The following is a 17,104-nucleotide window of genomic DNA, read 5'->3' on the forward strand; positions in this document are numbered from 1 at the left end:
GGAGAATGAGAAGATTGGAACGGAGGTGATCTTGGTCAGACCATGGATCCAGAGGTGACGGCAGTTTGGCCTGTATGACCAGCTTCTGGCGTAACTCCATAACAAGGACGAGACATCTTTCAGGAGCCCATCGAGCCTAGCCTGAAGTTTGCCCTCACTTTGCGTTACCTTGCCTCTGGGAGCAAGTATGTCTGGATGAAGTTTAGGTAGAGGGTCCCTCACAACACCCAGTCACTTTTTGTTCGAAAAAAAAAAAAAGGATATAGTGGCATGTGACTGTCTCGAGGAAGCTAAAATTGGCTCTAATCCAAATGTTCCTCTCGGGTCATCCCAGGTGGAGCTCCATCCCTACTCTTCGGCATGCGAGTGTACGTTTCTTGCAAGGACTTGAACCAGCCCTGGAGATGAGCACTGATCTTGCCCATGCGCGTGGCCTGGTCCTCCCAGATCTTGCTCAATCCTCCGGAAGTCGCTCATCTTGACATTCCGAAAGGTTTTCATTGTCATGCAGAAAGCATGGTTTCATCATCATATATAGACAGGAGACAAGCAGTCTTCTTGGCCCTCTTCTTCTTGCTTGTCTTAAAGGCGTTGAAGCCACAGAACCAGAAACTGATCCACTAAGGGAGCTACAGTCAGGGGATGGAGACAGAGTGGCAAACGGCAGCAGGAAAATCAGCAGCTTGGTCAGACGTATTGCTAATCGTCACACTCGCCATGTTCTTCTTCTTAGGAGGCATCTTCACAGGTCAGTGTCTACTGCCGGCACGATGAGCAGCGCATGATTGATTGAGTGGTCTTATGTCTGTTTCACTACTAAGTAGTTCGGTTATCCAGCAGACGAAACGTATTGCGAACGTCAAGTGATCGTTGTGTATGCACTAAGCACGCTGCTCATACGCTACTCATACGCTGGGTATAAGTTCTATACGCTAGTCACACGCTGTGATACGCTCTAATAAGTTACATATAAGTTACTGATACGGCACTCAAACGGCTGTCGATTTTTCTAGCATGTGCGGGCGTATTAATCTACTATCAATATGTTTTATACCCTATGCATACGCTTGTGCTATACGTTATGGTGTGACATCGCCATTAATAACTTCTAAGAATTATTAAAGAATTATAAGTCTTAATTTTCAGAAGGAATGATAATGAGTTCTTTATCTTATCCTCGAACCTGATCAATGGTCAATGTTAACAACGATTAGAGAATTGATGTAAGTCCAGATACCTGATGAGTATTAATATGCTATTATCAGATGAATGAGGCAATATTTTTCTCTTTCATTAAGTGCATATTTTTCAATAACATACTTTAAATTTGGGTAGAAGGGCAGAGCTTGTGATGACATAGGACACTTCTGATTGGTTGACACCATGGACGATGGAATCCAATCCCAGCGTAGCATAGAGTGTCACCACTACAATCATCAAACAGAACTACATCATCAGAACACACCAAAAAGAAAAGTAGACTTTGTAACACGTAACGCAACAATAGATGTTTACATGTATGGGTACGTACATATATACTTGTATTAATGAAAATCAAGGACATATACCTTGGAATTTCATGTCTTAAATATAATTACTAAAACGTTTACCTGAAATGTTTTACATCTTGCAGTCCCTAACTACTAACCTGGGAAGTTATACTTCAGACATGCCTGTGTAACCCTTGCAGTCCCTGGCTACTAGCCTGGGAAGTTATACTTCAGACATGCTTGTGTATCCCTTGTAGTCCCTAACTACTAACCTAGGAAGTTATACTTCAGACATGCTTGTGTATCCCTTGCAGTCCCTGGCTACTAACCGGGGAAGTTATACTTCAGAGATGCTTGTGTATCCCTTGCAGTCCCTAATTACTAACCTAGGAAGTTATACTTCAGACATGCTTGTGTATCCCTTGTAGGGGAAGTTATACTTCAGACATGCTTGTGTATCCCTTGTAGGGGAAGTTATACTTCAGACATGCTTGTGTATCCCTTGTAGGGGAAGTTATACTTCAGACATGCTTGTGTATCCCTTGCAGTCCATGGCTACTAACCTGGGAAGTTATACTTCAGACATGCTTTTGTATCCCTTGCAGTCCCTGACTACTAACCTGGGAAGTTATACTTCAGACATGATTGTGTATCCCTTGCAGTCCCTGGCTACTAGCCTGGGAAGTTATACTTCAGACATGCTTGTGTACCCCTTGCAGTCCCTAACTACTAACCTGGGAAGTTATACTTCAGACATGCTTTTGTATCCCTTGCAGTCCCTGACTACTAACCTGGGAAGTTATACTTCAGACATGATTGTGTATCCCTTGCAGTCCCTGGCTACTAGCCTGGGAAGTTATACTTCAGACATGCTTGTGTAACCCTTGCAGTCCCTGGCTACTAACCGGGGAAGTTATACTTCAGGCATACGTGTGTATCCCTTGCAGACCCTTACTACTTACCTGGGAAGTTATACTTCAGACATGCTTGTGTATCCCTTGCATTCCCTAACTACTAACCTGGGAAGTTATACTTCAGACATGCTTTTGTATCCCTTGCAGTCCCTGACTACTAACCTGGGAAGTTATACTTCAGACATGCTTTTGTATCCCTTGCAGTCCCTGACTACTAACCTGGGAAGTTATACTTCAGTCATGCTTGTGTAACCCTTGCAGTCCCTGGCTACTAACCGGGGAAGTTATCCTTCAGACATGCTTGTGTATCCCTTGCAGTCCCTAGCTACTAACCTGGGAAGTTATACTTCAGACATGCTTTTGTATCCCTTGCAGTCCCTGACTACTAACCTGGGAAGTTATACCTCAGACATGCTTGTGTATCCCTTAAAGCCCCTGACTACTAACCTGAGAAGTTATACTTCAGACATGCTTTTGTATCCCTTGCAGTCCCTGACTACTAACCTGGGAAGTTATACCTCAGACATGCTTGTGTATCCTTTAAAGCCCCTGACTACTAACCTGAGAAGTTATACTTCAGACATGCTTTTGTATCCCTTGCAGTCCCTGACTACTAACCTGGGAAGTTATACCTCAGACATGCTTGTGTATCCTTTAAAGCCCCTGACTACTAACCTGAGAAGTTATACTTCAGACATGCTTTTGTATCCCTTGCAGTCCCTGACTACTAACCTGGGAAGTTATACCTCAGACATGCTTGTGTATCCCTTAAAGCCCCTGACTACTAACCTGGGAAGTTATACTTCAGACATGCTTTTGTATCCCTTGCAGTCCCTGACTACTAACCTGGGAAGTTATACTTCAGTCATGCTTGTGTAACCCTTGCAGTCCCTGGCTACTAACCTGGGAAGTTATACTTCAGACATGCTTTTGTATCCCTTGCAGTCCCTGACTACTAACCTGGGAAGTTATACTTCAGACATGCTTGTGTATCCCTTGCAGTCCCTGGCTACTTACCGGGGAAGGTATACTTCATAGATGCTTGTGTATCCCTTGCAGTCCCTAACCACTAACCTGGAAAGTTATACTTCAGACATGCTTGTGTATCCCTTGTAGTCCCTAACTACTAACCTAGGAAGTTATACTTTAGACATGCTTGTGTATCCCTTGCAGTCCCTGGCTACTTACCGGGGAAGGTATACTTGCAGTCCCTAACTACTAACCTGGGAAGTTATACTTCAGACATGCTTGTGTAACCCTTGCAGTCCCTGGCTACTAACCGGGGAAGTTATACTTCAGACATGCTTGTGTATCCCTTAAAGCCCCTGACTACTAACCTGGGAAGTTATACTTCAGACATGCTTGTGTATCCCTTGCAGTCCCTAATTACTAACCTGTGAAGTTATACTTCAGACATGCATGTGAATCCCTTACAGTCCCTAACTATAACCTGGGAAGTTATACTTCAGACATGCTTGTGTATCCCTTGCAGTCCCTAACTACTAACCTGGGAAGTTATACTTCAGACATGCTTTTGTATCCCTTGCGGTCCCTGACTACTAACCTGGGAAGTTATACTTCAGACATGCTTTTGTATCCCTTGCAGTCCCTGACTACTAACCTGGGAAGTTATACTTCAGACATGCTTGTGTATCCCTTGCAGTCCCTGGCTACTAACCTGGGAAGTTATATTTCAGACAAGCTTGTGCTGCAATCATCCATTCGGCCCTCGTATCAGAGAATATCATTGTATTTTTACGAGGTTTCTGTCCAAGGGCGAGTAATCCACTTCCAAAGTTGGTGGCCCTTGCGAAGGCTTCCTCGTAGGTTATCCAGTGGTAATCTCCCATCAGAACCTACAACATACATGTAGCTGTTAGAGTAATGCTGCTGTTCCAGCTTGTCTATACATAAAACATGCTAGTGTCCATGAGTTAGCCTGCAGACTCAACATGTAATTTGTAACTACAAGTACTGGTAATCTTATTTTCATAAGACCAGATAATTAAGAAAATCAAACTGTTTTCTTACGACAACAAGATTTTACACCTTTTCCTGTCTGCATCCCTCCAGAATTTGATCATCAAAGAATAAGATGCCAAACAGGTCAATATAAAAGGAAACCTGCTTCAAATACATGTTTACCCGACAGTTTATTGATCCTCTTCATTATTTATGTTATAATATTCTTGAAAATACATTTTAGGAAATTCATTTTGTTGCAAACTACAAGGGTAATGATAAAAATCCCTGACCTAATTGTAAATCACCAGGGCAAATTTTTATTTCACTTTATTTTAAATCCTCTGTGAGATGTTAGATCAACTGTTGATACAAACTAAAACACTGAACGAAACGATGAATTTGGATGAACGGATGATGATAAAAGATGATGAAAACTTTAATTGATATTCGGATGATGATAATGATTGAGATGATGATAAAAGGATTATGATAGGATGATGCAAGATTAATCTGAGATACTTTTGATTTAATGATGATGATGATGATGATGATGATGATGATGATGCTGCTAAAATTTGATGATGTTGATGATAAAAAGATGATGGTAATAATTATCATGATTATGATGATTAAAAGATGATTGCAGCAGAGAGGAAAAATAAAAACAATGAGAAAGTTTGTGTGTATGTGTGTGTGTGCATGTGGATGTATTCTTAAAAATTCTTAAAAAATCACTGACAGGCTGGCAAGAGCCCTGTCATGTTGACCATACCCCCCAGGCCCATGGTCTGTTTTTGATAACAGTGACCTTGATCTTAGAAATTTTTTAAACCCCTGTTGCAATATCTACATGTCACTGTGTATTACCATGTCATTTCCAAAAGATTTGTGTATTGCATTCCAAGATCATATCTGGAAATGAAAGTGTCGATGGACAGAAGGACAAATAGTCAGATGGACAGACGGATGGACACTGTGATTTCTACAGGGCACCTGCTTTTCTGATACAGGGCTCTAACAACAATGACATAGGATGTAAAACCAATACCTTTGTATATTAACCAGAAAAAAACTTTTAACAAACCAGAAACCTATTTTTTGTTTCAATTGCAGTTTACACTTAGGTTATATAGAGAAGGAAATCCAAATATATTGTCATTCCTTGACAATGTCAATAAAAACTGAAGTGTCGGTACAAAAATATAGGTAGGGTCAGGTTAGTGGAAACATATCAAGACTTTTTGGCCTAGGGTTATTTACCTGTCTGCTGGATGTACCAAGAAATATGCTGGGTGATTGGATTCAACGGCTGATAGTTACACATCTGAATAGCTGTTTGAAGGACTCATACAACTAAATCAGCCAATCAGTAAGTGTTTCATACGATTGTAATCCCTGCCTAAAATGTATTCCGGTATACAGTGCCTGTGAGTAATTTAAAGAGGTAATTGTTGACAATTTTACATTGAATGAAATCTACAGATATTGAACTTTAGAAAAATGTATGGTTTTAGTAGATTTTAATATGTGATGGTGGATTGATATGGGGTCAAATGTCAGGGGGTGTTCTCGTCCCACTTCACCGGTTTGGCTTGTAAACCTGCAGTTGTCAAATGCCTGTAGCACTCTTATATATGCCCATAAACTCATCAAAAAATGACTTTTGAAGCCTTTGTCAGGTATGTATCTGTGAATCTAAACAGTTGTCACTAGTGTTGAACTTCAAATATTAAATCTATTACATGTAGCTCAAAAGCTTAGTAAAAACATTTAGTAGTATTAGTAAATGATTTAGTAGTGCGAGTCCTTAAGCATGCCCCACCAGGACCTTGTAGTTACCCGGCCCATACATGTGAAGATTTCAGAACACACAGTGAACAGATATATCTCTCCCACTTGTAAAGAGATAAAGATTTTGGTAGCATACCTGCCATGCTTTTCCACGAGTTAATTAGAGGAACAATTCATGATCATTTATAAGTAGAGTGATTTGGAATGAAAAAAGGTACACTTATTTTCCAAAGTGATTAGACTTTTAGGACTTTCAATTTGCGTCTTCGGACATCTACCATCTTCAGCAATTGCTCTAGATCTACTGTTTACCAAACCAAAAGCAAACAATTGCAAGTAGTAATTGTAATGGGGGACCATTACAGAAGTCCCCCAAACTGCCCCCATAGTCGCAAGGATGCATTTGAAAAGGATCACAATGCCATAAAACACCTACATACTAAATTTGAGTGAAATCGACCAAATTTCGAAATTTTCGAAAACTTGAATGCACAACTACATACATGTATGCCCATTATTAATCATGTGAAGTTTCATCAATATGTGACATGGTTTTCGAAAATATGGTCGGACAAGTCCACGGCGGAAGAAGAAGGAAGAATAATAATAAGAAGAAATGGAAACAGAGCAAACACAATATGTCCCCCACCACTCCTTTTGGGGGACATAATTACTACAGTACCACTACACCAACCTACTGTATACCGCGGTACTGTTCACCCCTACCTGTTATCTGCCAATTGTGGAGTATGTTATAAGATAAAGAATAATTTCCTGAAAAAGAAACACAGATAAGACAGGGGTACCTTTATCAGTTTAGGGACATTGTTGTACAATGTACTGACCTTCTTAAACACTCGTCCATTGGGCTGTTTTTCGTCTTCCTCACTCAGAAGTTCACGTGTGCCTAGACACGGTTTTGCAGCATATAATTGGACGGCACGCACAAACAGGTCATCTACGGTGGAACAATCTGGAAACAGGGACGTGCACAGCTGACCTCCTGGAAGGTCAACAGCTCGATATGGTCCACCAGGCACCCCACCAATGGGTCGGCCCTGTACACATGGAATTGTTATATATGTTTGATTACATTCTACAAATTAAAGGTCAGAATGCTATTATAATTAACACAAGTCCTGAGAGAATACGGTGAGCTCACCTGTCAATAAAGACTGCTCAGGATCACGTAAAAGTTGTCAACATATACAGTTTTGTTGTATAATACAAATTCCTTGCAAAAACCACTCTCAGTCTTAGACTGGTACAGTATATTTCATAACATCTTAGGTAGTTAAACTTTGAAGACACCCTTAGATTATATTTTATCACTGGTATATCAAAAAACTTACATTGTATATCGAATATCGAAAAACTTTTTAACTCAAATAAAATCTATTAAAATATACTTATATTCTTTGCAAAAATGTGAAAGTAAAGAAAGATCAGTATGGGAAATTTAGTGTGCACATACCTGGTAACATCAAAAGTTATCTGTCACTATTCCAATAGCTATTCTAAAGTACAGTAGTACATATAGTGTACATACCTGGTAACACTGCTAAAGTACAGTAGTGCACATACCTGGTAACATCAAAAGTTATCTGTCACTATTCCAATAGCTATTCTAAAGTACAGTAGTACATATAGTGTACATACCTGGTAACACTGCTAAAGTACAGTAGTGCACATACCTGGTAACATCAAAAGTTATCTGTCACTATTCCAATAGCTATTCTAAAGTACAGTAGTACATATAGTGTACATACCTGGTAACACTGCTAAAGTACAGTAGTGCACATACCTGGTAACATCAAAAGTTATCTGTCACTATTCCAATAGCTATTCTAAAGTACAGTAGTACATATAGTGTACATACCTGGTAACACTGCTAAAGTACAGTAGTGCACATACCTGGTAACATCAAAAGTTATCTGTCACTATTCCAATAGCTATTCTAAAGTACAGTAGTGTATGCCCAAGTTTAGAGCTCAATCTACACTAACCTGACCAGCAAACATATACAGTAGCTGTTATGCATCTAAAATGACTTTATGTAGAACCTGGACATTTTATATGAGTTACGTAACTCACCTTGACTCTCCTGGAATATTTTCTTTTGTGGTCAGGACGATTGACAATATAGTAGGGTACAAACGTGATGATGTCGTACATAAGTGCCACCATCTTGAGAACACCCACAAGGGCAGATACCCAGACCTCAGCCATTATGGTTTCCCTGGTCACCTAGTGCATACAGCCTCTGAAATGAATTATCGCATTAACACAACTTTAAAGTATTTTCTTTCAAAAAAGGAAGAAAAGGTGTCATGGGGTTTTGTAAATCTGCTCCCTAGATATCCAGGGTTTCCTGAAGGACTCTTTTTAACTTGATAATGCTGAAAATTCCTACAATATTGTCAGGTGACAGTTATAAAGCTATCCTCTGAAGACTTAGTAGTTTTATCTATTTGACAAAGGCAAATTAATAATAATAAATTAATAATAATTTGAGGTTCTTATATACCTCTTTATCACAACCTAGTTTGTAGGTCATCCCAAAGAGATTCACAAATTATCAATCGTGGTTATAGCTAGCTATAGGGCCTTTGCAACCAGCCAGTATCTTTCTCAACTCCCTGGGGAACATACAGCCAGTGCTGCCATTTTGGTGCTCACAGCTAGCATTCAACGATTCTAGCACTGCCCAACCACGTACTCATTTACAGCTGAGTAGACTGGAACAAGCGGAGTAAAGTATCTTGCTCAAAGATACAACACAATGGTCCATCATTAAGTAAAGGTCTGATACATTACCCACACTGTAAAAAAGAGGTCTTTTGGGCATCAAAAGTGTTGAAATTGAAAATGTTTCTGACAATTTTGAATTGTCACAGATAGAGTACATGCATAAAGTATTTTTAAAGAAAGCATAAAATTATTTACATTAAGTAAGGTCATCATTAAGAATAAACAAAGAGGCCCATGGGCCTTAACGGTCACCTGAGTCCTACAGTATTTATTTTTGTTGTTGAAATACGTACCAATTTGAGTAAAAAATTATTAAGTATAACGTTAACTTAAGTTTGTCAGGACCATATGAGCTGATCATTCCTAGACCGATTTTCAGTTAGATCAGCCGAGCAGAACTTGACTTTAAGTTTGAAATAGTTTGTCAAAATGACTGCCGTGGCTGCCAAATTGGATTTCTGATTGACCCAAAAAATAACAACACTTTGTCAGGACCATGAGTCGATCATTCCTACAAAGTTTCAGTTCAATCGGCCTAGCAGAACTTGACTTTAAGTTTGAAATAGTTTTTCAAAATGGCGGTCATGACGGCCATATTGGATTTCTGATTGACCTGAAAAATAACAACACTTTGTCAGGACCATGAGTTGATCATTCCTACAAAGTTTCTGTTCAATCGGCCTAGCAGAACTTGACTTTTAGTTTGAAAAAGTTTTTCAAAATGGCGGCCGTGGCGGCCATATTGGATTTCTGATTGACCCGAAAAATAACAACACTTTGTCAGGACCATGAGTCAATCATTCAATCATTCCTACCAACTTTCAGTTCAATCAGCCCAGCAGAACTTGACTTTAAGTTTGAAATAGTTTTTCAAAATGGCGGCCATATTGGATTTCTGATCAACCCGAAAAATAACAACACTTGGTCAGGGAGATGTCAGTAACCTCTTTGAACAATGTATATTGTGATGATAACAAAAGCATTATCTTTGTAACTTTTTATTTAGAACTTTAATTGCTTAAATTATTTTTTTTTGTGTTTGTTTGCATCTTCACAAACAACTTAAGAAGATATAGTTCTGCCGAAAAGAGTACATAGGAGAAAAAATCACAAAAAAACAAGTGCAGCAATGATATACATGTACATTGGGGGAATCTTGGCACCCACCATTGTACCATCTTCATTTAAAGTTTGATATTTTCTCTTATCTGTTTGATCAAGTCATGTAAACAGTAAATGCACTGTTTCATATATTTACTAGCACAATTCTTTAAATGTAAAAGAAATAAATCTGATCATTACAATATCAGAAAGATCTCATTAGTACTTCCTGTGGCTATCTTGTTTATATGATCGCTTTCCAAAGGAAACATGTACAACAACAGACCAAGGGGATCCTTATATACAGATCAAATTTGAGAAAGATCCCTCAAGTTCTTCCTGGGAAATAGTAATAACAAACATTCACTGTCAAAATCCAAGATGGCCGTCTGTCAGCCATTTTGTTTAAACGATCAGTCTCAGAATTAAACATGCACAACTACAGACTAAAGGGAACCTATACACAATATTTGAGATAGATCCCTCCAGATTTTCCTGAGAAATAGTGATACCAAACATTAATTCACTGCTAAAATCCAAGATCATCATTATGGGCCAGGCCGCCTCTCATCCATTTTGTTTAAATGATTAGTCTCAAAAGTAAACATGCACACCGACAGACTAAAGGGAACCTGTACATGAAATTTGAGAAAGATCCCTCCTGCACTTTCTGAGAAAATGCGATACAAATCATTCACTGTCAAAATTCAAGATGGATGCATGTCGGCCATTTTGTTTATATGATCAGTCTCAAAAGTAAACATGCATGCACAAATACAGACCAAGGGGAACCTACATATCAAATTTGAGAAAGATCTCTTCTGTACTTTCTGAGAAATAGCGATAAGAAGAATTGTTGAAGGACAGACGACAGATGCACCACAGACGAAGGGTGATTTGAATAGCCCACCATCAGATGATGGTGGGCTAAAAAACAACCCACATTAGTTAACAAATAATCAAACATTATAACTACATGTACTTTGCTAATAATAACACACAGAGGATGTTAATAACGGGACCTCTAGACCTCTTCCCCACCACTACAATCAAATCTTCCCACTCAAAAGTGCAGCAGTCAAATACTTAATTCCGTATCAGGACTAAAAACTTCCTTGTCCGAGTCAACTTTCAGAAATGATTTCACACAGGACAAGTGCTTCTTGACACAGAAAGTTTAACTCAGCAGTCATTATATAACTACGGTTTCAATTGCCAGTCTCTTTCATTTCCAGCTAAAGTGGTTAATTGTTAAATGACTAGCTTACTGGGAAAACTTCAATAGAAAAAACGGAAATCTGTTCCTAAAGCTTTAAACACTGGTTAGATCACAGCTGGACATTAAAACCAAGGCCTGATTAGGCAGAACAATTTATTTTATTTTATCAAAGGTCTACTGTGAACATGGTGGCTTTACTACTGTCCCAACACCTTGAACTGAACAAATGAGTTGCAAACATTTTGCAAACTTCATGTTTTAAACCAACAAATATTTTGAAACCATGGTTTACTGATATGCACCTTTTCTGTGACAAGTTACTCCAACTGTTTGGATATATACAAATGTAAGTTATACCCGATAGAAAATGTATACAAATTATATGTAAGTTAAACCCCATAGAAAATGTATACAAATGTAAGTTATATGCACTGGCCTCATCAAACTTAACAGATTTTAGCACCATTTTTCAGTTGTCGCCACAGGTGTGGACTTGTATTATATAGGCCTCATTACAATTATATAGGCCTTATCACAATTATATAGCCTCATCACAATTATATAGCCTCATCACTATTATATAGGCCTCATCACAATTATATAGCCTCATCACAATTATATAGCCTCATCGCAATTATATAGGCTTCATCACAATTATATAGCATCATAATAATTATACAGCCTCATTAAAATTATATAGCTCAATTATATAGCCTCATCACAATTATATAGGCTTCATCACAATTATATAGCATCATAATAATTATACAGCCTCATTAAAATTATATAGCTCAATTATATAGCCTCATCACAATTATATAGGCCCCATCACAATTATATAGCCACATCACTATTATATAGGCCTCATCACAATTATATAGCCTCATCACAATTATATAGGCTTCATCACAATTATATAGCATCATAATAATTATACAGCCTCATTAAAATTATATAGCTCAATTATATAGCCTCATCACAATTATATAGCCTCATCACAATTATATAGGCCCCATCCCAATTATATAGCCTCATCACTATTATATAGGCCTCATCACAATTATATAGGCCTCATCACAATTATATAGCCTCATCGCAATTATATAGGCTTCATCACAATTATATAGCATCATAATAATTATACAGCCTCATTAAAATTATATAGCTCAATTATATAGCCTCATCACAATTATATAGGCTTCATCACAATTATATAGCATCATAATAATTATACAGCCTCATTAAAATTATATAGCTCAATTATATAGCCTCATCACAATTATATAGGCTTCATCACAATTATATAGCATCATAATAATTATACAGCCTCATTAAAATTATATAGCTCAATTATATAGCCTCATCACAATTATATAGGCTTCATCACAATTATATAGCATCATAATAATTATACAGCCTCATTAAAATTATATAGCTCAATTATATAGCCTCATCACAATTATATAGCCCTCATCACAATTATATAGCCTCATCACAATTATATAGCCTCGTCACAATTATATAGCCTCATCACAATTATATAGGCCCCATCACAATTATATAGCCACATCACTATTATATAGGCCTCATCACAATTATATAGGCCTCAACACTACCCCATAGAAAATGTATACAAATGAAAGTTATACACCATAGAAAATGTATATAAATGTAAGTTATACCCCATAGAAAGTGTATATAAATGTAAGTTATACTCCATAGAAAATGTATACAAATGTAAGTCATACACCATAGAAAATGTATACAAATGGAAGTTAAACCCCATAGAAAATGTATACAAATGCAAGTTATACCCCGATAGAAAATGTATACAAATGTAAGCTATACCCCATAGAAAATGTATACAAATGTAGGTTAAACCCCATAGAAAATGTATACAAATGCAAGTTATACCCCGATAGAAAATGTATACAAATGTAACTTATACCCCATAGAAAATGTATACAAATGTAAGTTAAACCCCATAGAAAATGTATACAAATGTAAGTTATATGCACTGGCCTCATCAAACTTAACAGATTTTAGCACCATTTTTCAGTTGTCGTCACAGGTGTGGACTTGTATTATATAGGCCTCATTACAATTATATAGGCCTTATCACAATTATATAGTATCATCACAATTATATAGCATCATAATAATTATACAGCCTCATTAAAATTATATAGCTCAATTATATAGCCTCATCACAATTAGATAGCCTCATCACAATTATATAGGCTTCATCACAATTATATAGCATCATAATAATTATACAGCCTCATTAAAATTATATAGCTCAATTATATAGCCTCATCACAATTATATAGCCTCATCACAATTATATAGGCCCCATCACAATTATATAGCCTCATCACTATTATATAGGCCTCATCACAATTATATAGGCCTCAACACAATTATATAGGCCTCATCACAATTATATAGGCCTCATCACAATTATATAGGCCTCAACACAATTATATAGGCCTCAACACAATCATATAGGCCTAAACAAAATTATAGGCCTCATCACAACTATATAGGCCCAAGCATAATGGAATTTATCTAAATGATACCCCTTCATATGAATGACGATTGTAGGCCTCATCACTACTGTTAGGCAGCCTTAGAATCACATTTATCAGTAAATATATAGTATACACCATGCCATGATCGTTTGCCTGTAGCTCATATCAACCCTTGTAATCAATATTAGCCTCATTGTAGATTTTGCCACAACCAAATAGGGCTAATTATAAGTTGTCGTCATCAATGTAGGTCTGTTATTACAATTACAATAGATACAGTGTAAGACGTAGGGGAGGACCTAAATGCCAGACACATTATATATATAAATATTGTAAAGGAGATAAAATTTAGCCTACACATTCATAGTATTGATGTTTATACTATTGCATGAACTGAGATCAGACCAAAAGGAATTGCTTAAAAGTAACAGTTCTAGTATAGATTTTGATGGCTAGCTGTTTTCACTCGATAAATTATTCATAACAGTGAAGAAATCAAAAACAACATGGGAATGTAGCATAAAAACCAAAACACCTTTAATGAAAAAAGGTGTTGGTCTAAAGAACTGTACAGCCTACGGCCCCACAAATGAAAGATACAACCTCAGTCAATAAATTACCTATTTAACCCTTTCACCACTATAGACTATAATGGACTCATCCAGATCAATGCATGGTAGGGTTTAGTTAAGTTAAATAGGGGTGAAAGGGTTTAAAACAATGCTGTCACTGAGAGTACTCTTCCTAGTTCCTATACACATGTTTTAATTACATCTACATGAATCACAAAATGTCATATTTATCTTGGCCTTAGCATGACTAATTTTTGACTATATATAAACTACAATTGCATACAGTATATTGATTCTGACTTTTACCATTCCTTTTGTTGCCCCCATTACAAATATTTAGGAGTGACCTTTAATTTCCTGGACTTTGAGTCAGAAAATCAACATTTATGGTTTATTTACCCTTTATGAAGCTATGGCTGCAGCAAGCTGTCTGACAAGTAAACTTCAGGATCAGAAGTCTGTTTACATCACCTCATCTATTCCTTTTTTCAGTATTATGAACTTCACTCCATTTTGAAACTCCTAGCGTATCCCTATTTTGTGTGAGATATCGCCCCTTCCAATTGGCAGTGTGTGTTAACCCACTTTATGTGTATAACCTTTTTTTAAATAGTTATAGGGTCCCTGTTCTAGATGTTTGCACTTTCAAAAAAGATTTGTTGAGGTTCTTTTCCATATTTGAGTCCTTTCATATAAAGATGTTGTCCCTATGTATGCCAGCTGGCACTCTTCATTGTTTGCCTCTCTTGTCCATTTAAGGGTAAAATATAGTCCCTTTTATAACTTCAGGAATATATACCTATATCTAAATGTTGGTGTAATCCCTTTTAGAACATGACTAATTTTGCTTTTGTTAACCTTTTTTTTTAAAAAGGAAGCCTTAATTTCAAATATTAAGGCTGTGTTTTCAAAAATCTAAATCTTCTTATCCTGACGAGCAATAGCTCTATAATACAACGTAGTTTTAATGATTTGGACAAAAAAAGAAAAAAAATGAGTTGTCTGCAAAAAAACAACATAAATTTTATAATTTTTATAAATGAAGGATTTTTTCCTTTAACATATGTTACATTAATTACCAAAGAGTTCTATCAAGTGTACTGATATGAAATTCAGCCTATAAGCCGGCAGAGTTTTTTTTAATTTTTTAATTTTTCACTTCAAAATATTTTATTAAATCCATCAGATTTAATGGGAAATGGGCAACAGGCAAAGCCTATACAAGCCCTCTCCCTGAATTATTGGTGTTTGTGATGTATGTGGTTATACTCGTACTGGTGTATATATTTACACAAGAGATAAGGTACCAGGTAATAAAAACTGTATTGATCAACTCCATTTAACTTTTAACTCAGAATTCCTCCTAGGCGATAACAAAGTAGGTCAAACATTAGTGTTCTATATCTGTTGCTATATACCGGGCCCATACGTGCCAACTTTTTCTAACTTCCATGGGGGAGATTCTGCATGCTCAAATATAAAACATAAATAAAATTAGCTGCGATAACGTAGCTTTCTGACGAAGAGACATTTTTTTTATATATATTGGAGCGTGGCGTAGGCAGGTCATGAATATTCGTTCTAAAATAAAATGTGTGTATATACACCCTCTAGAGACAAAACAATCCTTTCTTATGACATATTTTGAGTTGTTCTTTCAGAAGAATGAGCTTGTTTTTAACTTTTGACTGACACATTATTCCAAGAAATATGAACCATATTTAACTTTTGACTCATTTCCAGCATTACTTTCCTTTCTATTATATAACTGAATCAGTCATATCAAATATACAAGTTCACAAGTGTAAAATATGTGGATTAATTATAATTAGGTTGCCTTACAAGCGTCAGCTGTAGGGAATTTCCCATTAGCTCAATAGTAGAGCATCAGGCTCGTGACCCAAGGGTCGCTGGTTCGAGGAGACAAAATGCTTCATTGTAAGAAATCATCATGACTTTAGAACACAACACTAAATTATTCATCTACTTTCATTTATAAAGACGGATTATGCAAACGTATGACCTTCGTTAACATTGACATTTTAGTAATAGCAAGATTGCACATAACATGTGTACGCAAAATTAGCAAAAGTAGTCAAATAGAATATAAGATTACCTTGAAGTGCTCTAATGATTCACAAAAATGTGTGTACGCTTTTCGTCTGTCTGCTCTTGTCTGGAAAAACCCGGAAATGATTACAAACTGAGTCTCGTTGACGCTTAGTTTACGTTTTATGTTTTCGTTCTAGCACGGAACAATCTAAGTCTGTGGTTCTAGACAATATCAAAATCCTTCATATGGGATATTTGTGTATAAAATATAATAAAAAGGTATTTAAAGTTTAATTTGGGACATAGGTATTTGGGAAAAAATATCGAAAAGTTATTTCCGGCGTTTGCTTTATTCCTCGCGTTCACGCTGCATTAAAGCGTTGTTATGATTACGATTATCATAAACATTCTACACGTGTTCTACGTACGTAGATATGATTGACGAAGCCGACTACTGGTTATTTGATTCCATAGCATTGTAAATATTTTATGGTGTCACTTTTCACTTCCTGATATGAACAAAAGTATACTTAAATTGGTATCATCGTGGATACGTGGATAAATCATATTCAGACTCACTAGGTCCAGCGTTGCATAATTATTAAAGAAAAACAAAAAGTATGAGAGTGAGAAAAAAATCGTCACCTCTTCAGGTACGTTAGCAATTTGAGCGGAGTTAACAGTGTATTTTACAATAGAGGTGATCAACAAAACAAAT

The 17,104-nt window shown here is 36.7% G+C and overlaps 1 protein-coding gene across 1 annotated transcript in view; it reads right to left on the reverse strand.

Moving 5' to 3' along the window:
* The window catches only part of LOC110458363 (long-chain-fatty-acid--CoA ligase 4-like), a 34,326-nt gene extending 17,788 nt beyond the window's left edge, over positions 1-16,538 (reverse strand). Inside the window, exons 1-5 of the mRNA XM_021510026.1 lie at positions 16,451-16,538; positions 8,255-8,423; positions 7,006-7,218; positions 4,083-4,260; positions 1,321-1,427 (exon numbers count right to left, since the gene is read on the reverse strand). Of these exons, the coding sequence (XP_021365701.1) occupies positions 1,321-1,427; positions 4,083-4,260; positions 7,006-7,218; positions 8,255-8,389 (633 nt within the window). The 5' untranslated portion in view covers positions 8,390-8,423; positions 16,451-16,538. The remainder of the gene's footprint in view (positions 1-1,320; positions 1,428-4,082; positions 4,261-7,005; positions 7,219-8,254; positions 8,424-16,450) is intronic.
* Between the last annotated feature and the right edge of the window lie 566 nt (positions 16,539-17,104).

The sequence above is a fragment of the Mizuhopecten yessoensis genome, unplaced genomic scaffold (genome assembly GCF_002113885.1).
Source record: "Mizuhopecten yessoensis strain PY_sf001 unplaced genomic scaffold, ASM211388v2 scaffold9561, whole genome shotgun sequence".
Lineage (NCBI taxonomy): Eukaryota > Metazoa > Mollusca > Bivalvia > Pectinida > Pectinidae > Mizuhopecten > Mizuhopecten yessoensis.